General features: G+C 42.8%; 2 protein-coding genes across 8 annotated transcripts in view; one reads left to right on the plus strand and one right to left on the minus strand.

The window, feature by feature from the left end:
• LOC143210554 (uncharacterized) overlaps positions 1-18,744 on the minus strand; it is a 66,668-nt gene extending 47,924 nt beyond the window's left edge. Inside the window, exons 1-4 of one of the 5 annotated variants that reach the window (XR_013009282.1) lie at positions 4,598-18,744; positions 4,145-4,526; positions 3,873-4,075; positions 521-3,792 (exon numbers count right to left, since the gene is read on the minus strand). Coding sequence is in view for 1 of the 5 variants with exons in the window: in XM_076427510.1 (XP_076283625.1) it covers positions 3,998-4,075; positions 4,145-4,526; positions 4,598-4,632 (495 nt within the window). In the remaining 4 variants the exon portion in view is untranslated. Of the gene's footprint in view, positions 1-520; positions 4,076-4,144; positions 4,527-4,597 lie in introns of those variants that run through there. The other 4 variants (XR_013009285.1, XR_013009281.1, XM_076427510.1 and 1 more) reach the window with 4 other exon arrangements.
• LOC143210500 (uncharacterized) overlaps positions 2,804-23,377 on the plus strand; it is a 151,006-nt gene continuing 130,432 nt past the window's right edge. Inside the window, exon 1 of one of the 3 annotated variants that reach the window (XM_076427401.1) lies at positions 2,804-2,943. The gene's annotated coding sequence lies outside the window, so the exon portion shown is untranslated. Of the gene's footprint in view, positions 3,061-3,425; positions 3,521-23,377 lie in introns of those variants that run through there. The other 2 variants (XM_076427407.1, XM_076427415.1) reach the window with 2 other exon arrangements.

The following is a 23,377-nucleotide window of genomic DNA, read 5'->3' on the forward strand; positions in this document are numbered from 1 at the left end:
GAAAAGCTTCGTTCGAGGAGATTATCTTCTACTCAATAATATAAAATAATTTCCTACCCTTATATTGCAGCAATTTCAAAACTTTATAATAGATTATGGATCATGTACTTTATATTTCTTCCCAGTTAATCTCTTACATTTCCGTTATCTTCAACAAAATGGTAATTGTAGAATACAAACTACCAGCTTGATTTTATTGTTTTATTTTCAACAGAATGGACAAAGTATAAATTCTATGCTTTCCCGCAATTTAATGTGATTTTCAAAATACTAGCAAAAATCAATGAAGTATAAGCAATAAGAAGTGAATATTTGAAGGGAAAAGCTTCGATTACGGTTTTATACTTCATTGTACAGGGTCCTATACATCCTCCTAAGGAAACCATTCATTTGGAGAGAGGATGTGATTGCGAAACGACATTATCCCCTGTTTACTGACACGAACTGTGTTTCACAGTGTGAAAGGTCACCGGACGCATTGGTTGGGAGTGTACGCGAATGAATTCGCCGGAATACGTACCGTTTTCCGTCAATTGGTCGCAGCTTGTTCGACAATAACGCCGCAAATGTCAAAGTTCGGCCGCTGCAACGGTTGATCAATATTGCTATCCGGCAGAAAGGGAGAGACGGAGAGATGCGATCTCTACCCTCGGCGACGGCCACGAATGATCGTTTGACCTTCGACGAGAATCTTCCAGGTTTTCTCGGTCACGGAATGATTTCTCGCCACGCCCAGCAGCATGCGTGGGCTGATCAAAGAGCTCCGTGAAAGGGTAAAGGGCTGCCTGCAGAATGGAATTCCTGCGAGCTGCCGACCCACGGCAGGAAATCAATTACGGGCCTTTAAATCCCTGTGCTTCCTATCGATCCCAGCCCCGCTTGGAAATATATACCGCTCGGGATTTACTTACGAGCATCTTAATGCACCGGGTGGATTCGAAACGCCCGATGCTGCGTCGTCTACCATCGTTCTCGAGAGACGCTCAACTCGGAGCAAGATTCAATCTTGAGTTTCAGCATCGTTCCTTTCGGAACAACCAATCTTTGCACCGTGTTACATCTCGAAACCATATTTTCGTTATATCGTGTTACAAGAGGGTTAGCTGAAAGGTCGACTAATATTTCAGCGAGCTAATTAGCCTACATTCAGAATCGCACAGAAAACGGCAACGCTCACAAATGGATACCCAGGCTTGAAATTTTCCGCCACCAGTCAAGGTCTCAAAGAGTGTCCCGTCCAAAACACCGCAGAACTTGACATTGAAAGCTGGTGGTGTCGTAATTTCCCTGTCTGAGCAAGCGAGCTCTCCCGGCCGAGTAAACAGCCGGCTTGAAAGGTGCTTTGGCAGGTGTGGAAGGTATCGCAGGCGATTTTATCTCGGTTGTTCCAGGCTCTCGGTAGAGAGCAAGTCGGGGGTGGTCCGTTGAGAGGGTCAACGTATTCCATCCCTTGGTGTTGGCGTCGTGTTCAAAGAAAGCCGCGCGACTCACTCGCAAGCTATCTAGCTAGCAAGCAAGCAAGCGAGCGAGGGAACGGAACGGCCCCGATCTTGGCTGACAGGCAAGGACGAGGTCGCGAGCGCGGCCTAATCGCGCCGCGTGCTCTCGTAGCCGACTCGTAGCTCTCGGCTCGGGACAGGGGTTGTGGCGTGCAGCTGCAGAGTGCAGGCGCACCCCCGGGCCGCTTGTTACGTGCACTCTCTCACTCTCTCTCTTTCTCTTCGTGGATGGGGAAGCGCGAGGAGGAAGAGGCGTCGTGCAGCGAGCAAGAACGAGAAGCGTGGCGGCCGCGGTAAGAAAGAGAAGAAACTGGGAGAAAGAGAGAGCGAAAGAGGTGGGAAAGAGTGGGTGGTTACCGGTACCGGGTCGCGAAACGGCCCGTAGAGAGGGTCGGGAGGGTAGCGAGGATTCGCTTCCGTGTCCCAGTAGCACTAATGACCACCATCCTCCCCTCTTCCCGTTCACCGTTCCCCCACCACTTCGCCCTTGCACTCTCCCCACCCCGGCGCTCAAGCCCACCACACGACTCGGTTCTCCCTCCACTCCCTTCCGTGCCGCGCATTGTACATCCAGGATGACTCGGGTTACGTCACAGAGCCTAGAGCGTGCAACCCACCCCTCGCCTCGCGCACCCTCTAGCTCTCTGTTATCAGTAACTCTTCCCCTCGCGGGATTCTCACGTTGCCTCCCCTCTTCCTCTCCTCCTTCTCCTTCTCACTCGCTCGCGCGCTCACTCTCTCTCTCTCTCTCGCTCGCTCGCTCGATTTTCCTCCCTCTCCGGATCCGCGCGCGTACCCGCCGACTTCGTTTCCTCCGACCAACCCCTCCATGCCCGAGACCGTTCAGAATCCAGCAGCGGTGTATACACACGTTACGAGCCGTTCTATATATCTTTCCACTATACCGGCCAGCACTCGGTGAGACCGAGGGGAACCCGGCAGTCTCCGCTGGCACACCGAGCTGCGTGTTACCGTTCCTCGTTTGCTATCACGTTCTCTCGCCGTAATCAGCGTCGACGCGCGTCCGATCCGACAGACCGAGGCCGCGGCGGTACGTCGTCGCCGCCACCCACGCGCTCACGAGCCACACACTACCTCAAGCGACGATAGCGCCCATCAACCCGTGCATGCTCACTCTCGACATACAATCACAGTCACATGTGTATACATATATACATACACTGACACACAGAGCCACTGTCAACAGCACACGTGCGTACACACACACTCACACACATAAACATAGACCGTGCGTGCAAGAGGAAACGGAACGCATCCGCGCGACCGTCGTTGAAGCCATCGCTTCAGCCACCGTTTTCTCCGGAAACCAAGGATAAAGGAAGCGGCCCGCGGGTGTCCGCGAGCAGTGGCTAGCTGATCGAGGCCGGCACGCGTAATCCCCGTTACCCTCCGGCCGCAGCTGCCAAGAACACGTGCGTACAAGGTGTGTATACGCGCGCGTGTGCGCGAGGTCCATCCGCGTGTACGGTTCTGTTCTGTTATGTTCTGTTTCTGTGTTGGCGATTCCAGCACCTAACCGAACCAGGGTATAGAGATACAGGTAGGCTTTAAACAGCCGCGCGAGTGTGTTCAACCGAGCGTCCGCGACCTCGTGCTGTATACACCTATGATCATGTTGTTTCGGCATTCGGGAACGGGTGTACCTCTTTAACACTTTCGCTGCTACTGACGCGCGCGCGGGACTACGGGAATTCTGTGCAGTGCATCTACTACTCTACCTGGTGTTGTTGGCCCTTGTGGGTCGATGCCGAAGAGTGATGAGGAAGCTTCAGTAGCTGCGAAAGCGTTAACACTGCACACTCGCTACCCGGTGCTACCTTCAGTGGATGATTGCACCTTTGGAGAACGCGCGCGGGTCTGATTGATCTGCCGATCTAGTGAGTAGCTGCAGTGATGAACGACCGACGTTCGAAGGGGATTGTTGCACGAGCCTAATCATGGCTCTACAGCCATGGGCTCATAGAGGATCTTCCGTATGGTGCTCGTTGCCCTGCAAGGTGGTTGGTATTTTCCAGTGGCTGGTTCCCCTTTTCTATGCATTCCGTCGGGGTCATCGGTGCCTCGCGATTTTTCAGGCCTCTTTCTTGCCTCCGTCTTCTTTGTTATAGTTGTTTGGTAGACCGTGCGGATCACACTTTCTCTTCTGTTGCTCTATCCGCGCCGATTATACGGACGCCCGAACAGGTGCACGAGACTCCTTTCCGAGGGGAGAGCTAATCAGAACACTTGTCGGATGGAGGCGGGTGCACCGTTGACAAACACGCCGCGATAGCTGAAATACTTTCGATAACGGTCGACTGGTATGTGATAACGACCGGGACGTAGTCCGGGGGAGTAGATAACAGCGCCCACCTGAGCGTCGGATCAATGTGGTCATGTGGAACGCGATACCCGAGGACCGAGTGTTCTTTTACCGTGTACGGTACAGTATCCAATTGCGGGATCGACGGGAAGTCAAATTGGTCGATTCTGTTCCATTAGCTTCTTTTTTGTGGGTTCAGCAAAAAATTTCCCGGCCGTACCTCTGGTCCCAATCGGCTACCATTTTTTGCTAACTTGGTTCCAAGATAAGTCAAAACAGGGAAGAAGATGGTACTTAATGTAGTATCAAACAGTTCACTTACCGTTTCGATACGAAATGATCCACATTTACGAACATTCGAGGATTTTATGCGCCTAATCGTCAGGCAACTAGCCAACGCTACTGTTAGTTTATTTATGTAGATTCCACAGAAATGACGCAATTGTACCTCTGGACACAATCCGGTAAAATATCTCTGTAACTTCAAAATATTATAATTCAACATGAAGAAGAAATTAACAATATTGTCTCCGTCTGTCATCAAACGATTTCGATGTTGACTTGATGCACAGCTGCCAACGCTCGAGGATCCTATGCTCCGAATTATTAGATAAATGACCAACGTTCCCGTTAGTTTATTTATGTAGATTCCACAGAAATGTCGCAATTGTGCCTCTGGACACAATTCGGTAAAATATCTGTAACTTCAAAATAATTCAAAATGAGGAAGTAATTAACCATATTGTCTCTGTATCACATCAAACAGTTCACTTACCGTTTCAATACGAAATGATCCACATTTACGAACATTCAAGGATTTTATGCGCCTAATCGTCAGGCAACTAACCAACGCTCCCGTTAGTTTATTTATGTAGATTCCACAGAAATGTCGCAATTGTACCTCTGGACACAATCCGGTAAAATATCTGTAACTTCAAAATATTATAATTCAAAATGAAGAAGAAATTAACAATATTGTCTCCGTCTGTCACCAAACGATTTCGATGTTGACTTGATGCACAGCTGCCAACGCTCGAGGATCCTATGCTCCGAATCATTAGATAAATGACCAACGTTTCCACAAAAATTGCACTTCTGAACAGAATTGAAAGCAATATCCGTAACTGGGTCTGAAAATAATTCCAAGCCAGGAAAAATAAAATGATCATCGGTTGCCAACGTTCGAGGACTTTATACTCCGATTCATAGGATATCGGTCCTGAATTCGTTTCTCTCTCGTCTTCGTTAACGAAGCTCCGGTAAGGGACGTTTATAGTCACCTCAGTCTTTTACGTTCCCACGCAAACAGTTTATTTCTCGGTTTGAAGGAACACACTATATAGGAGAATTTATGAAGTCGGAAGATTGATGAGTTTATGGTAAATAGGAGGCTGAATCTTCCAGTTCGGAGCTGTCGAACAAAAATTTTCTGTCTGCCTGACGCAGCGGTACGCATTTCAACCCTCTCGCATTAACCGCATCGTAAATATTGACTTATGGCCGAGTAGGCGTGAAGATCGGATCGTCATCGGTGCTTTACGAGTGTCTCCGTTGACAGTTGTAATTTGTATCGCGCGCTGTGCACATTGTTCGCGAGCGGATCGTTCTTCGCCAGGCTGCGTCACTGTTGTGCCATTAAATCAGTGCGCGTCCCACAACGTTATCGAGCAAGAGGTACGTACAATGTGCATCGAGTCGCGTGATATTTTTGATACGTGTCCCGTGTAAATTTTCTGCTGGCACTCGACAGAAAGTTGGGAAGGACTTGGAGACGTTTCTCTGCGAAGCTGACCATTTTTCAATATGAATTTTACGTGGCTCTTTAACTCGTGTCTCTTTTATCATGGTTATCAATCAATAATTCTAAATTTCACCAACATTGTAGGAAACATTACTGGGATTACCTCGCTCAACGTTTTACACAAAATAGAAGGGCCAAGATAATTCTGCTTGACCACAAGGAATTTTCTTTTAAACAATTCTGTTGTTTTACGATAGAATAGTCTGCTATATTTATATTTCATTACTACTATTTCTTTGTGAATGTGTTTGATAAGATCTCGATACTGGTACAATATTCATTCGTATTTCCAATTTGTAAATATATTTATTACAATTTAGATGGACATCACAATTTCCATTGATGTTTGTCCTAGTCGTGTATCGCGAATGTTGTAAGGACGATAATGACTAACTGCGGATTCTATGCATTTACGATGAAAATGGGCACGTACAATTTAAAGCAGTGGACATGTTAAAAATATTTAAGGACTTCAATGTATTAGTTTCAGCTTAATAGGACAATTGCATGTCCTGCAAACAATGCGAACATTTTTTATTTTGCATAAAGATTCACAGTCTAGCAATGACTCTCCGAATATTTACAGGAGAATTAAATATTGTTCAGGAATAAACCAACCGTTACTTTGAAAGTTAAGCAAAATAATTCGACGACGTGACTGCTCGTTACTAAAATGTAACAAATAGTTGATTCGTTTGCAAGTTGTTTGTGCGTAGCTTCGTTAATTGCAGCCAACTCGCTGATATTTACGTAATCCGGATGTAATCAACGATTCTAGACATCCGAGCGATCCGTACTCGAATTGCAGTTACATTTCAATGGTCGTGTAATCAGATTACACCCGACACGGTTATTTTGCACGGTGGCGGGCTGATCTAAAATCGCGAATCCCGTGCCAAATATCAGCGTAGAGGTGCGCCGCGCCGCGGAATCGCGGTTTTGGCGACGGGAAATTTGGCACTCGGCTTAGCAAAAGGTTTCGACCGGGTCGTGTTCGACGACAGGTGTTGTAACTGGCCCAGATTCCGGTCCGTTTACCAATAGACCCGTCTCTCTGTCGCTTAAATATATCGCGCGCACGGCAGCTGAGCCCGCCGCGCGCCGCGCCGATTTCGCAAACGTGCGAACCGCGGAATCCCTAGGCGCGCGGATCGATATCGCGAGCACCGATCGCCTCTGTCGATAGCCGAAACCAAAGGCCCCCGTTGCGAAACGGCGCCGAGAGGAAAGCTGATCTTTGTTTACGCGCCCGTTCGACCCACAATGCAATCTCTCAGCCCGATCCGACCCGCCAATTACGCTTGCAAAACGCTCGGTCTCGCGAGACCGTTTGCACGCTTCCGAAGCCGATTCCATCGCGGGACCGTATGCTCAGAACCTTGCTACGTCCAACGATCAATTTCTCCACCGGCAATCTGTTACTCTCATTCTTAGAACTGCATCGCCTATGTGCTCGCGAGACATTCGCGAAATCGCCGGGCATCTTCAAAATTAACGGGATATTTTTTCCTGTCCAAACAATCGGTTTTTCTTGAACGCTTCGTCGAGTTCCAGGCGAATTCCCATTTCTTCGTAACTTTTTCTATATTATATGTACTCCTTAAATGTTTAGTAATTGATTAGTAGACTGGAAGATCTTTACGCATTTATAGCATAATTGAGTAGATGAAATTCAGAATTGTTGAAAAATTTTAACAATTGAAGATGTCGATATGTGATTACTCCCCTACTAAAATCATTAAGGGAAGAAATTCGGTTTCAATTCCTGCAATCGATGCACACAGTTTTTATTTTGCATTAACATCCGCAGTCTATTGGTTAGATACCGACATATTCAATAATCTAAACAATATTTGGAATAATGGTACAGCAATTTTTAGTGGTGACTCTGATTCGCCACTCGAGTGCTCTCGCCGAAGTAAAAGTGGAGAGCTGGAAGCGGCAGAGGATATCTCGCGAACGGAGTTACGGATGATGCTCGCGGGCGTGTCTGCGTTTCACGACAGTAATAAACACCTTGAAACGGCGTGTTACCATTGCAGCGGGACGGGGTTATGCAATATTAGATACACACCAATACATTATCACGATTATTGCGTTGTTGGTAATCCTGTTGGGCAGTAGAAGCGATCGTCGCGTCTCACGTCATCTAATAACAGCCGCGGTTTCAATTGCGAAAATTACGAGATAATCAACTAGAAAGTTGTTATTTACGGAGCCCTTCTGGGTCGGCAATTCGTCTGGCATTTCGTGCCCATCTACGTTGTTTATTTTTTACGGCGTGACACTTCGCCGTTAATTGCCGTCGCAATTATCGTCCGCGTCACGCCATTGCCGTCTCTGGTGCTCGCGGTATCGTCCAATTTGGATTTTCCTTTAAGGTCCGAGCGTTATTTGGGTCATTGGGTTATCTCTCGTTGGAAACAATGGAACATGGAACGCGTCATCCTGCAAAAAAAGAAAGTATTATTTACTAAACAATTAGGTAAACTTGTTGAGACGCTGTTGGCTGCGCTCTGAATCGTCCTTGAGTGTAGCAATTAACACATTGACAGTCAAGTTTCTCTACCGAACTTGGATATCAATTTTTTCTACAATCACGAAGTGAATTAAATTCTATTAAAATCGACTATAAAAATGCAGTGCACGAAAGAAAAAATTGTGTGCTGTTTCAGGAAAGGAAAGGATGTAGTGTTCTCAACATTTTTTATGCGCTGCAAATTTCATATCAAAAAATAAAGTCGTAAAAAGTCATACAGCTCAATCTTTTGCTAATAAAAAATAGAAATTCGACGAGCATGAGGCATGGGATGATTAAGTTGCCTGAAAAATCGCTAGAGATCATAGAACAAAATGTCAATGGTAAAAAATTGGCTTTCATTTTCCTTTAAAAAATCGAAATGACTCTTTCCAAACGACCTAGTAATTTTTACAATTCTATAAAAGACTAGCAATCTTAACCCTTTGCACTCGGAGCTACTTTAACTCGAAAATTAAACATTTTAGCAATTGATTAGATACTAAATTAAAAAAAATAAATGAGGTCTGAACAATATTTTGAATAATGTTACAGCAATTTGTAGTGGCGAGTCTGAGTCACCACTCGAGTGCTAAGGGTTAAAGTTCGAGTTTGGTCCAGTTAGGAACACAATGCGTTGCTGGAAGATTTATCGGGCGAATCGAGTTCTTTCCACGTGGAGGAAGTCGTGTGGAACAACGTTGGGGGAACACAGCGTGTCGGCCGTTTCCTCAATTACGTGACTGTTCTTTTCGCGATCGCGGGAGGATCGAATTACGTAACCGCGAGTATGGTTCCATCGTCATCGTCATCGCAGACGAACGGCAAAAGTTGTAGGCGAGCACGCGGCCGCGATTAACACGTTCGCCGGCGTACAAAATTTGCATGCGTTTCTGGAACGTTTTTCCCTTATACCTGGGATAATAACGGCCATTACCGGCGTTAATTATCGGCGTTATCGCGAAATTTATCTCTTCAAGGTTGCTCGCGCTGGTGTCCATTACCGGGATATTACCGCAGCCAGCGTGCACGACGCGTTACTATACCGATTTTCCTCGTTACGTGCATCCCGACTGCAGTTTCGCCTAGCATCTCTTTTCGATACTCTTCGCAACGTGAATTTGGAGAAAAATTGCTTAACTACACGAGTCACACCCATTTCGCGTCTTGTCTTTCACGATTACTGAAATCGTGAAGATAGGTTTTCTGGGAAATTGTTGTATCAATTTATTTGTTCGTGCTCGTATCAGGTACTATATTGTATTCTCTCGTATTAAAGATTATTTATTATTCTCGTATTAAATTAATATATATATATACATGGCCTTAGTTTCTCCTTGAACTTATTTTTCACGCAGAAATCGAATATATATGGATAGAAATAATTGGCAACGTGGCCAAGTAAATTGTTTCTCTGCGATAACGTTGAGCTTCTTTATCGAAGAAATATTTACTGCTTACGGGACATATTCTTATCGGTGTCCTTCAAAATGAAAGTGCAGCATTAATATTTATTTTTCCATTTGGCTAACGTAACGTTCGATATACCAATGGCATGAAAGCTAGCTGTTTGTTTGAGTCGTTCTTGCATTATTGTAAGAATAACAGATGAATTCTTTCAGAATGAATAATAGCAATTATCCTCGTGTTTCCTCGAGCAATTAAAAAGCTTGCTATTTCTTCATCTTGTAATTAGATTTCTTCTACGCATCATAGATGCACATCAACCGCACACATGAAATATTAAATACTCTAAAATAAGACATTACTATGTTTTATGTTGTTTTGTATAAATAAAATTTAGTAAATTCCCGGTGTGATAGTGATCTTCGTTGCAAGTTGAGAGTTTAATACAAATGTCAATTAGGTGTCCCGGCTAATCTCTTAATGAAAGGATTCAAACGATCTTGAGAAACGTTCCCCCCGTTATAGATAGTAATCTGGATATTCAGATTCGTTTGGAATCATCCGAATTATCGCAATTCTCCATTGAAAATCATACAATGCGATGAAAGTGTTAATTGGACGTCTGTATCGCTTCCTGATGCAGTCGGATGCCTCCAGTAATTTATAAGAACATTTTACGCACTTCTTAATTGGATGGTCATGCTAATCCATTACTCAGAGGTTCAGGCAATCCTTCCTGTTAATTGAAACCTAGAAAAATGATATATGACGTAATTTATTACTCGAACATCCCATTAAATTTTCAAACAACGAATCTGATCGCTTGTCCCGAAAGTCTCTAATCCTCGATAAAGCTGATCGTTTTCATTCTCCGAAGTATCCAGAATATTAGACCGTAATTGGATGTTCATGCTCTAAGAACACTCTCAGAGGATCCAGATAACCCATCTTGTTAACACATTTAATTCTAGAAAAATGATATTTAACGTGGTTTAGTTTTATTGAATTTATTAAAAATACATAATGACACGCATCGTTTAAATCCTCCAAAGTTTAAATTGATTGAATGTTCATAGAGAATCCTTCCTGTTAAAATTGAAACCGAACAATCGGATGATGTTTGAACATTTTAGACAACGAACTGGGAGTGATCAACTACAATCTTAGGCCATTCCTCACTTCTTCCACGCGTCTCCAATCGTCACCAAAGCTAATAGTTCTGGTTCTACACCTTATACAAGACATATCATTAGACAGCGAATTTTATGCATTTGTGACAAAAATGAGTAGCTGTAATTTGAAACATCGGAAACATTCAAAAATTCTTTTATATTATTTTCAACCTATTGTACATATTAAGAGAGAAAATAAATTTCCATATCACTCCAGTTTGTTCCAATTCAGGTCGAAAAAATTTTGATTTTGCATAAAGATTCGCTGTCTACATATTCTCCGCGATTAAAGCTACAACGAATGAATTTAAAATTGAAAATTCTCCTTTGGGAAGTCTCCATTTCCGACACCGCGAAGCTCGAAAATGGCGAGCACTCGATATCCCGAAACTCTCTGCCGAAGAAACATTCCTTTGTTCCCACCAAACATCCGTCCATTAATTTCTTGATGAGCTTCGGGTAAAACGTAATAACCTTGGATTAGCATATGTAACGAGCAGAATATATTCTTCCGTTGCCGGTTAAATACACGGCGCGTATTTGTCGAGAGTGAGGCGAGCGAACGCGTTACCCGTTGCTTCTCGTGAATTGGTTTCTTTGGCTGGCCGGTCTATTGATATTTCTGCGGCGTTTCTTGTTTCGCTGAAAACCCTGGGAATCACTTTTCACGCTCGACCGAGTATCGGAACAGAGATCGCGCGCGTGCGCGTGCAAGCCGGAACGTTTGCATTATGTAAACGCGTTTTAAACGCCGGTCGAGGAGGTAATTAAGCGACGTTTGCCCGGGCAATTATAGGGAACGAGCTGTTTTCGATGCATCGCGTCGGGAGAGCCGCGCGGACGCATTAAGAATTCACGGTGAAAAACACGGGACCGGCCGTAATCGCGTCAAGTGGAAATCGAACACCTATGCGAACGATACTTTTCGAGTAAACCGGCCGAGCGCGGTTGTTAAACAAGTTCCCGCCAATGTTGAATACCCGGTTCCTGCCCGGCCGGACGTAATTACTAAATGAAATCTACAAATTTGTTACGCTTTTCATCGCGCCCCCGTGTATTAATTAAACCGGCTCAATCGCATGCTCGTCGACAACGTCACTTCACGGTGTGAAGCGCTTTCAAGATACGATCGATTCCAGTATTGTAATTCGAGCTTCGACCAGCGAGGCGATTTACAATTAGGAGAGCGACGAGGAGTGCGTAATGGTCACCTAACTCGCAACTCACCAATTAATTCGTTACCGTTAGACCGTGAGTGTTGCGTATTTGTGGGAAATGGATCAATGAAATGGCAAGTGACAGCAATCGAATTTAAAGGGAAATTTAAAAGAAAGGGTACAACTGCACGATCTAAGGAACAGCGCGGACCCTAGGTTCTTTTTTAAATCAAGACTTGTATTTTACCTTCCAAAAACAGCTTCGAATAATGAATACACCCTATAGGAACATCCTGTTACTATTTCTGCCTATTTTTATCAACATCCGAAATAAACTTGCCAATTTAAAACCGTGCATCGACCAAGCCGAGTTTTCCGCTTTCCTCGCGATCCATTATTCCGAGGATTAATTAAGGGCGGGGAGGAACGGAATTAGAGAGACGCAAACGAGCAATCTCTTAGAAGAATGGAATATTGTCGATACGTAGGGATGCAGAAAATAGTGGATGGAAGGTTTGCGGGGGTGGAAGAAGATGCAGAAGGGTGTGCGGGGGGTGCCGAAGGAATCACGGGCTCCGCTCGAAAGTGGAGCAATAGTCGAGAGTTTCCGGGACGAGACGAGAGCGCCCTGTGCGACAATCGATCGGCGGTCTAATCGATTCGATACTCCCACGCCCGTTCCAATCACTGGCCGCACGAGTTATACAAGAAGCCCCGGATTGGTCGACGCTCGGCCGTGCGCTTCGTTTTCGTTTCGGCATCATCTATCGCATTTTCCGGCAAGCCATAATTTTCGAGCAGGTTCCGACACCGTTCGCCGATATCTGAGCAAATTTATGGTTCCACACTCTTTCTCTCTGTCTCTCTCGTTCTCCCTTGACGTCACTTCCATGCGAGAAACTTTGTCGAGCCTTCGATGCCGCTTACCCGGGATCTTATTAAAATTATCCTTGCGTGGGCAAACTTTCGGCGACACGCGTCGCTGATCCTTGCGGCAAGGTAATTAATAAGATCGCGGGGTTCTACGGCTAATTGTTGTTAGCGCGGATCCGCTAACGGAAGCTTGGTCTTGCAACGAATCATGCCCTCGATGCCGAGCTGACAAATGGCTGCTTATACATTTTTGAAGTAGAGCTAAAACCGTGCTGAATACTATACGATACGATTACGTGTTTCTTGTTTGTATTCTTCCAATCTTGTTTTGTTCCGTCGCCATCAGACACAGCCTTGTACTTTATACCCGGAGCTTCATAACAATTTACCTAGAACACTGAGTAACGGTTGACATTACTCACTGAGCAGCCTTATACTCCACACTTTTTTCTTCACAAGTTTTATCACCCTAAACGCTGTACCTAAACTGCTAATCAGGGACACAACCTTATACTTAGCACTTTGAGCTCCAGAATTTTCGTAGAAAATACTGTACCTAAACACTGTACTTACAGTGTTTATCCCAGGTAGATAGCCTCATACTTAATACTTTGGACTCTATCAAATTTTACCTTGACCTTGATACTGTACCTAAAGTGTCTATCAGTTAACACAGCATCATACTTGAGAGTCTTTGGGCTCTTTAAAAACTTACCTTGATTCTGACACTGTACCTAAAATGTCTATCAGTTAACACAGTGTCTTTGGGCTCTATAAAAGCTTACCTTGATCCTGACACTATACCTGAAATTTCCATCTGCGAACACAGCCTCATACTTAATACTTTGGACTCTATCAAATTTTACCTTGACTCTGATACTGTACCTAAAGTGCCTAACAGTTAATACAGCCTCATCATACGTAACACTTTCGGCTCTATCAAAACTTACCTTGACCCTGACACTGTACCCAAAGTGTCGTGCGTAAGTCTTTGGGCTCTATAAAAATTTACCTTGATCCTGACACTACCTAAAACGTCTATCTGGTATAATCCTCATACTTAATACTTCGGGCCCAAGCACCATCCCACGCAAGCTCTTAAAATTCCAAAAAACAGAATGATCGAACGGGGAAGACCCCTACGGTATATTCCAAAATGGTCCCTCGTCAATAACTAAATCTAAGCGAAAACGGCAAACAAAATAAAGACCCGCATCCAAGCAACATAGGAGTCCCCGGTCCCGTTAAAGTATGAGCCGAAGCCAGGCGCCGGAATTCATATCGCGTAATATACTAATAATTGCGCGCAGTTGCCGCCTGCTATCGCGGCAGCTGGGTCTGTCACCGCGTCACAGGTCCCGTTAACTTCTCCCCGGTATGTATATCGAGCATTAATGCCGTCCGGGCTATTACCCGTCCCATTATCGCCAACTGTTCATTCCGTTATCCGGCGTGATCGGCGTCAACTCTTTCAGCCGGTGTCAGTCGCACGCGCAACCTTCCGCTTTGACGGCTAAGCGTCCGAGAGAGAGCAGACAGGACACGCGATTGATAAGTCGTCTTCCGGTTTCGTTTGAAGTTTAACGATGACACCGAACTCGATCGGTTCGATCGATTTATGCGTCGAGGTCTTAGGATTTTGGTGAATCGACCCTATTGTTTGAACATGTGAATTTTGCGATTAAACGCTGTGGTCCTGGACAATGGCTAGAATACTGGAAGCGATCTTGGGAAACAGAGTCTCTCTCGACACTCTAAATGACTAGGTGATGAGTGCGGGTGATCTATATTCCCTAAATTAAACTGATTTGAAGATAACCGCACTGGTTATCTAGCTTGTCGTCCGCTTTTAGCAATGCTCGGTTTCCTTTTTCGAAGGTATAGCCTGCTAGCTAGCTGCTCTATGAATAACTCTGCCATTTTCAATCACGAAAACTGGATAACTGGATCAAACGCTATTCAATATTTCCCGAAACTTTGCAGAAACTCCGACTCGGTCTCTTGCAGTGTTCTTTTTCCGAAAGCGGGTTTAGAAAAAGGTCGAAAGAAGTTGCGGGACGAAAACCGGAATTGGTTAGCCGTCAGTCGGACCCGTTCTAACGGATAGCAGGTATCGCGAACACGCGATCCCCGACGGAAGGACTGACAGCCGATCGGTGAACGGAATTAAACCAAGAACTGGAAGTCGCCTTTCAACCGCATCATCGATCTCGCGTTCAGCGCGCACACCGGGCGCCGTTATTGAAGCCATACTTCTCGACAGGGCCTCATGCTAATGAGGTTAGTATATCATAACGTCTGGAGAACGAGTGCGGCCCGGAGATAAGTCCTTTATTTACACGGGGAATTAGCATGGCCTCGGCGTACGCTCACCGCGCCGGCCGTAGTAGAATGCGCTATTATTCAATGGAGGCGAGCAGTATACAGGCCGCGATAAATCCTGGCCCCGGGTAATGCGTATACTTCGCCGGCGGAAGTAAATCTTCGGGGAGGATACGCCCCTTTCGGCTGCATCGAAATGCTTTCGCGAAAACGCGACGTCTACGAGGACGCTTCCACGGCTAACAGGAAATCGAGAGCTCGCCTCGCGGAACGGAATAATGGCTGCGAAAGTCTACTGGCTGATTCAAGTCGCCGGGACCCCCGCATTTCCTCTTCAACACGAGGAATTCCAGTTTAACCCTTAGCACGTTTATTCAAAATATTGTTTACATTATTAGAGATATGTCGGTATCTAATCAATTACATTTAGGTATTGTACGAGGTATTATACCAATTTCATATCCATGATATTTAAAAAATTGGAAACACTCTAGGTCGGAAGAAATGTTTAATTTTCGAGTTAAAATAGCTCCGAGTGCAAAGGTTTAATGTCACTTCTGTAAAGGGTAAAACGGAAAACACGCATAGATAAACGCATGGAAATAGGTTGGCGACGGCGCACAGTGGGCCAAACTGATGAATTCTGTGTGAAAATCAAAGCCTTGGTCTATTTTTACCCAGAGTATCAAAATTGTCACGTAATTACTACGCGCATGCACGCGTTAGATAGAAGGTCTTTAAATACAAACATTGCTAAAAAGCTTGGCTTTTTCTCAGAGTTCCTTTTCGCGTTCCGTTCGCGGTATAAACTTACCGACGTACACCTTTTTTTTAACAACATGCTCGACTTTATCGACTTTATCGATTGATTTATTTGCAAACATTGGCAAAAAGCTTGAAGGTCTTTAAATGAATTTCAACTAATTATTAAACTGGAGATCTCCGTATGAATATTCACTCTTTCACAAATTCTTTTACAAAAACCAAAATAAGAACGACCCATCCCGGACCAACCAAAATTCCTCAGCTCGGAGACAAGATGAAAAGATTAGAAGCTCTCCTCGCATTTCGGACAGACACCATACAAAATTATGAAAAGAGACAGTTTGCCAATTAAACATAAAACTGAGTCAGCAGTATTAAGCGGACTAGAGTCTTGAAGAGTCTCGCAAATTCCAGTGAATGAAAGGACGTCGGAGTATTCCGGGCAAAGTCAAAGGACAAGGAACTCGTTCGCAAAGCTCGATTTCCATTGCGACGACGTTGCGAACAAAAAGAAAAATCGCGGGGGCTAAACAGTCGGTTCTCGCTTGGAACTGAAGCGAGTCGTTCCGTCTGAAGTATCGACGTCTAAACAAATCGAGGGTCAACAAGCCGGATAGAGAAGGGGAGTATCGATATTCAATAGGGAAAGGAGAGAGAGAGAGAGAGAGAGAGAGAGAGAAAAAAAAAATCGAAGCTCGAGACACCTGTCCCGGACCCTTCAGCTTTCTCCCGACTTCGTTTCAATGAAATACACTTGCAGCCTTTTTTCGAAACGAGCACGAGCTTCGAGGACTCGGGACGCTCCCATTGTGCTCGCTCCTCGTCGAGTGCGTATGAATGAAGCGGCACGGAAAGTGTGTCAATGTGGCTTTCATTTTGAACAAGTGAACTTGGTAGTACGCGTTGTCTGACCGTGGCTGTCGTAATCTACTTAGCCCGTATTATTCTCCGCTCGCTGCGTCCCCTCCACCCCTCCAGTTATTCGAGCCATTAAGATCTGTTCAGCGACACGCGCGTGTCTCACGTTTCCTTCTCCCGATCTCGATCTTATTTATCGAATTCGTCTTGGGCTGGGCTGGGAACCTGTTTTTTTGTGGCCAAAACTATTGCAGCGTTATTTCAAGGTATAATGTTAATGGGATGGCAACTAAATTCGCGACCTTTTGTTTCGTAATTCTTTTATTGTATCATTATAACCCCATTCCTTTTGAACTGTATATCATTGGAAAGCTCTGAACTTTGCGATTAATTTGCTATAAAATACTCTTGCTTATTTTTTAATATATACACTGCGCCGCTCAAAAGTATGTGGACACTTCCTTAATTCTTATGACTACCTGTAAAAAGTTATGATATCTTTGATAAATTTGATTATCTTGTATGTATTTCAGTTCGTAAAGTATTGGAGAACATATTTTAATAATAATTTATTAAATATCTCACCGATAATGATAAAACATAATTATATTTCCTTTTCGTCTACATATCCACCGCGTGCTTTTATTTTATTTTTTGTTTTATGCTTTTTTTGATTACTTCACTTTCAATAAGGTTCCACTCAGATTCTAAGATGTCCCACAAATGTTCTTCAGATTTGGGACATCGTTTTCGGACTTGTCCATCTACACGATCCCATAGTTTTTCTTTTATTTATTTAAGAAAATTGAATAACTAAATCATTTATTTTGGTACTATTAGAATACATTACATACATATTCATAATAGACTTTAGCAATAAATATTGTTTGCTAATAATAATACATTATATATCACAAATTTCACGAAGAAGGTAAGTGGTGTCCACATACTTTTGAGCGGCAGTGTATAAGTGAATTTGTTTGAGAAAATGTGGAGGTCGCGAACTTAGTTGCCAACCTAATATATTATTATAGGTATTTGAATTCGTTTGAATGCCAGTTAGAATATTATGAAGTAAAAAATATAAATATTTATTGAAAAAAAATTTTTTTAATTTTTGATATTAAAATTTGTAAGCGATAAATTTTTATTTGTGGTTGAAGAGAAGATTGAACCCCGAGTAAAAAACTATGAGAGTACATGGGGTGAAAAACTAACAATTCTGAGATATTCTCTATAGGTGATTTTTAGTGCAAGGAATGCTTGAAAGACCTCTAGATCGATTTCTAGATCGACTCCTCTCCTGGAACGATAATCGCGTTCTTTCGGACGCATCTGTCGCCTGATGGATAACAATCTACGCGTTCCATTATGATTAATCAAGGTGATACCAGCCCGATAGACGCGCGATCATAAATCATTAACCCCCTAATTAAAAGCACAGTCTGCGTTGCCAGTCGACCCGATCTCGGTACACCTAACGAGCTCTCTTCGTGTATCATTAATCCGATGTATAGGTAAATCCATTGTGCCATGCAAATCCGTCGCGAGCGACGTTTCGGGCCTGCACTTATGCAAACAGTGTATTATTAGAGAATGTTTGCCGGGGTGATTTATTGCGACGCCGATGGCTTCCGGTTTAGGGGCTGAAAATTGGAGAGACACGCGAGGAAGAACTATTTTTCTGGTCTTCGCGGTTGTTAGAAAGGGTTAGCGTCTGATTAACGATCCGACAATGTGGAGATTTATATGTTTTGTCCATAAATTGTTTGATCAATTATTTAGTTCGTAATGGTATACAGGGTGGTTCTGGGAACTAGGACAAGTTACAGCTCTTTTTTTATAATACGTCCTAACTTGGACATTTAGGTGGACCACCCTGTATAATAAGAACACTTATTCCAAAATTATTTAAAAGTATTCAATCATTTTTGTACACTGTTCTTTGCTCACTAGAGAATAAAGAATAAAAAATATATTAATAAACTTTCTCAAAACTACGCTTATTAAAATGCACTAAAAAGGAGAAAATAATTTCTTTTCTGGTTCTTCATAAAATACCGAATTCAGTTAAATGATTAATAATATTTTTCCCCAAAATTTTAAACAAGCAATTCAAAATTTCTTCTGTTACAAAATTAGTGTCGGAATAGATAGAAGAATTAAATCTAAATTTAAATAAAATCATTACATTGGTGACTATAAAAATAAAAGCGTGGAGCGCTAAACTATATTGACGTAATCTTCCTGGGCGCTCCACACTTTTATTTTTAATTGCTTAAAATTTTGGGGAAAAATATTATTAATCATCTAACTGGATTCGGTATTTTATGGAGAACCAGGAAAAAATTATATAAGTTATATAAGCGTGGTTTCCAAAAAGCTTTTTTATATATTTTATTTTCTACTTTTATTGTCATCGGAAGCAAGTGTGTATACAAAATTTCAGCAAGATTGGACTATGGGAAGAGGTTTAAAATTCGATTGCAAGATTTGACGCATACAACAACAACAGGGCAAATTAATATAAGCGTGGTAATAAGACATCACTTTTGAAATACTCAAAGAATTCTACCATCTATTCACGTGCAGTTTTCTTATGTATTTAACGTTTCTTATGTATTTATTTAAAAGTAAATAATTGCAAAACTGCTGAACAATCAATTTAAGGATCACTGGCTATCGTATTATCTTTATCGAGGAATCAATTTTCCGGAATACATGAACAAACAAGGCAATTGAAGCAACCTTGCAGTAGTTAGGAAACATTGTATAAACAGGGAAGATAAGCAACATGCCTGGTGGTTGTAGCAAGGGAAAATATGCGACAGGGGGGAAACCTAGCGAGTGTCCTAATCTACCGCACGCGGAATTAATGTTAGGTCTACTCTAATAGTAATCCTCCGCGGAGGCTTCCCCCGGTAACACATATGTTACCGTACTCTTGGAAGGTTCCTTGTGTAAATAAGCAGCTGTAACACGACGGCCCATTACATGATACCGAGCCGGTTCCCTGATGAACTTACCCCTTCAATCCCTGCAGCGAAACGAGGCCACTGTTTCGGCTGGCGGTGTTGCCAGAAATTGATCAAGACGACCAGAAAACGTCAAAGAGAGAGACCGACCCTTCACATCCATTTCTGACTAGTCCTGGACGTCTTGAGCAATGTTCAAATCATATTACGTTTAAAATTGTTTCAGAAATAATCAATTTATAAGCAAAACAATTGATATCATAATTAGACTGAGAATCATTATCCAAAATACAAAATCTCTGCCTACGTTACAAGAAAATGGAGTACAATAGATATCGTTCTAGCACAACAATGTTTCTGAATTCTTGTAATATTTTTACCGTTCTGTGTTAAGTCGACTGGGGATCTTCGTGCAAAATAAAAATTACCTCACAGATACAAATCTGTTCCTTGCATGCTTAAATTCGACTTTGAAATCTCCATATACCCAATATTGTCATAAATTAATCAAATCCGTGATCTATTCCTAAGCATACGAAATCCGCAGTCCAATCGCAACGTATTGTACGAAAATTCAATTCATATATGTCCGATCAAACGGATCGTCCGATATTTCGCCCAGATCCGTCATACGCTTGTTCTACTTAGCAATCTTCTCCGAATCGCGAGAACCTGTCGGAAGAACGTTTTATGAGCGAACTCATTTATGATCCATCGTTTCCCCTACTTTCACGAACGAGTTTATCGATCCGCTGGAAAATTAGGAAATTATAAAGGGAGCAAGGAAGAAACTTCTCGACCATCTTGATTTAGAGGGATGATCATCGGGAGCTGGTTTATATTAGATCGTTCGGAAAGTAATTTCGTTTTTCGTGCAGAGATGGCATTGCTTCTATTTGTTATTACTCAGCCTTATTTTAATTTAGTTTCTATCCTTTATACATCTTTTTATCGCACAAGCGAAGAATTGTATCATTGTCAGATCATTTTGACTAACACGGACATTATCAAACCTCCTCAGGAGAGTGGCTACTTAAATTTTTCATCGCCTTCCGGTAGCGACGCTTAATTTTTCCGTTCGGATAAGAAATAGCCGTCCCGTTGAATGGCTTAACATCTCAGCTGAAAGCGTCGAGCATGGAAGCGTTCCGGGACAAGCAAACAGAACGCGTCTCCGAGTTAATCGCTAATTTCTATTTTTTTCCAGAGGCGTTTTTATCCTCGAAGGCGTGATCCTTCCGGAATAAGGAAGATTACGCGAAACGAATAGGGATTCCGTTTTCCGTAGGAATTAAAAGCGTCCTCGGAACTCCGTCCGAAAATTCAGTAAATTGCAGCATGCGAGGAGGTTGTCGGAAAGGTCGCCGACGGAATTAAGACGCTTGAAACGCGACGGATTATACACGCCGCTCGGAAGACGAAAATTCCGTCGGCAGTGCTCTTCGCTTCGGTGCCGTTTTCCTAGCCACCCCCGCATCGTGTGCGCGCGAATCTGCTCTCTCTTTCTCTCTCACTCTCCCTGTGTGTGTCAGAACAGTCTTTCGGATGGCGCCACCAGCTGCGAGCTACGGGCGGGTCCACACTAGGTCACGGGTCGATTTTCACGACGTAACGTTCCAATTCGCGGCAGATATTGATCTGAGCTTTTCCGCCCACGTTACGAGCCACCTTCCGGCCTGGCTCGACTACGCTCTTCTCCGGGAAGGGTTGGAAACGATATCCCGACGCCTCCTCGGGATCTAAGAGGTCGACGACATTGAGCATCCGCCGAATGTTCGAACACTTCGGTGTGACCTAAAATTACGGGCTGACCTCGATACGTGATCCTGTTCTAATTGGTTCATCGGAACCGTCCGCATTGTTATTTTCTGTCATGAAACCCCGGGCCGAATCATCGTTCGATGCAGAGTTTGGCTGTAATAAATTCTTTTGTAATCGATCATTTAATGTAAGAAATTAATGTGAAAGATGAACAAAGTCGTTAAGGGATGAAATCAATTTTTCATGTTATTCCGGTTTCCCACATTCAGTGCGAAACATTTTTATTTTGCATAAAGATCCGCAGTCTGGTAAGCATTAATCAGTCAATCACCGTTGAAATAAATCAGTAATCATTAATCAGTAATTTTGTAATAGTTGAATGATTAATTATATTTTATACAGCTTATTCAACTGTACGTTGAATGCTGTACAACTTGCTTTATGTGTACGTTTGTGAAGTTTGAGATGCGAGTTGTATTCAAAGCAGATAACACTAAAACTAAATAAGCAGCTTGTTCTAAGGATTTTCTTTGTGAAACTATGTAAAAAGTATATGTACCTACTTCCAAAAAATCTTCACGATGTTGTTATCACAGCAAAAGTACAGATTAAATCTAAATAAGCTTCATGATTAATAATTAATAAAGCAATCATTTCTGATTCCATTTTAATTCATTGACCAATTACTGATTATTTAGTACCCAGTAGCCACGATTAATTATTGGATTTTATATTAATCGTAATTTTCAATCATTAACCGGATCACGTTTTGTCCAACTTTGGTTCGAAGTCTGAGGGTTGAAGACGTTGAAGATTGGTGATTTCTTCGGATGGTCTAATGTTAGAGGATGACCTCCATTGTCATAGGGGATGACCGTCTTGCCATTTTATTCGAATTTTGTTTACTAAAAATTGTTGTGTTGCTATCTTCTGTTATGTGATAAAGCGAATGACTCTAGAACAAGACCGAATACAGTGAAGTTCGCAAATGACCGCGATTTATGATACCCCTTCAGTTTCACAGTTTTTGTGCTTTTGAACAAAGACATTACTGCACAGTTTATGTTCATGTTAATGGCCTCGTGCTTGCGCGTTTCATGCGGTCCACAATTACGAGGTCAGCCACAATAGATAATGCCATTTTAATTTGTTCATTGGAAATGTCTGCGGCGTTATTTTCCGTTATAAAACGGGGTGAATCGCGCTTTGCGAAAATAATGATGAAAGTGGTCTAAGTCATATATTTCTTGTTTCGAGATATTTCAAGGAAAAGAATATTAACAATGTTGAAATAACAAGCACTATCTAACGATTCATTTTCGACAATATCGTAAAAATTACATTGAATTAATTTAGTTTGAAATAATGTGATGTGAAATAACTGATAAACTCATTTTTTTTTTTAAATTTTCACTTACACATTACTTTAAAATATACATTATTACTTTTTTACATGTTCGAAACAAGAAGAGTAAATTTTTTTGGTACCTGGAAGGGATGAAGACACTAAAGACGTCTATTGATTTATTAGAAATTGAAGTGGTACAAAGTTGAGAGTTATTTCTTGATAATGTTACGTCAGTTTGAACTGATTGAACGTACTAATTGGAAATTCAAGTGATCTAAAGTTAGGGGATGATATTTATAGGTAGTTGAATTTCTTTTTCAAGCGAAGAGGCTAATGAACAGGTCCCGCTATCGGCCACTCGCTCTTTTCCGTAATCTGTTCATTGTTCCCGTTATCCGAAGGGAAACGGAGATACAATTTTTGCAGTGGTCCGCGATCCCCGGTTGCTAAAGCATTAGAATTAATGAATGCGTGGATTAACAAGGCTGCGCCGCGAGAGCCGAGCACCTGGAGCGCTCGGCTGTTCTATTCGCGTTACGTTCACCGAGAAATTGTGAATTACGCGGAAAATAAATAACGTCGCGATACTACGTAAAAT

This window comes from Lasioglossum baleicum, chromosome 1 (genome assembly GCF_051020765.1).
Source record: "Lasioglossum baleicum chromosome 1, iyLasBale1, whole genome shotgun sequence".
Classification (NCBI taxonomy): Eukaryota; Metazoa; Arthropoda; class Insecta; order Hymenoptera; family Halictidae; genus Lasioglossum; species Lasioglossum baleicum.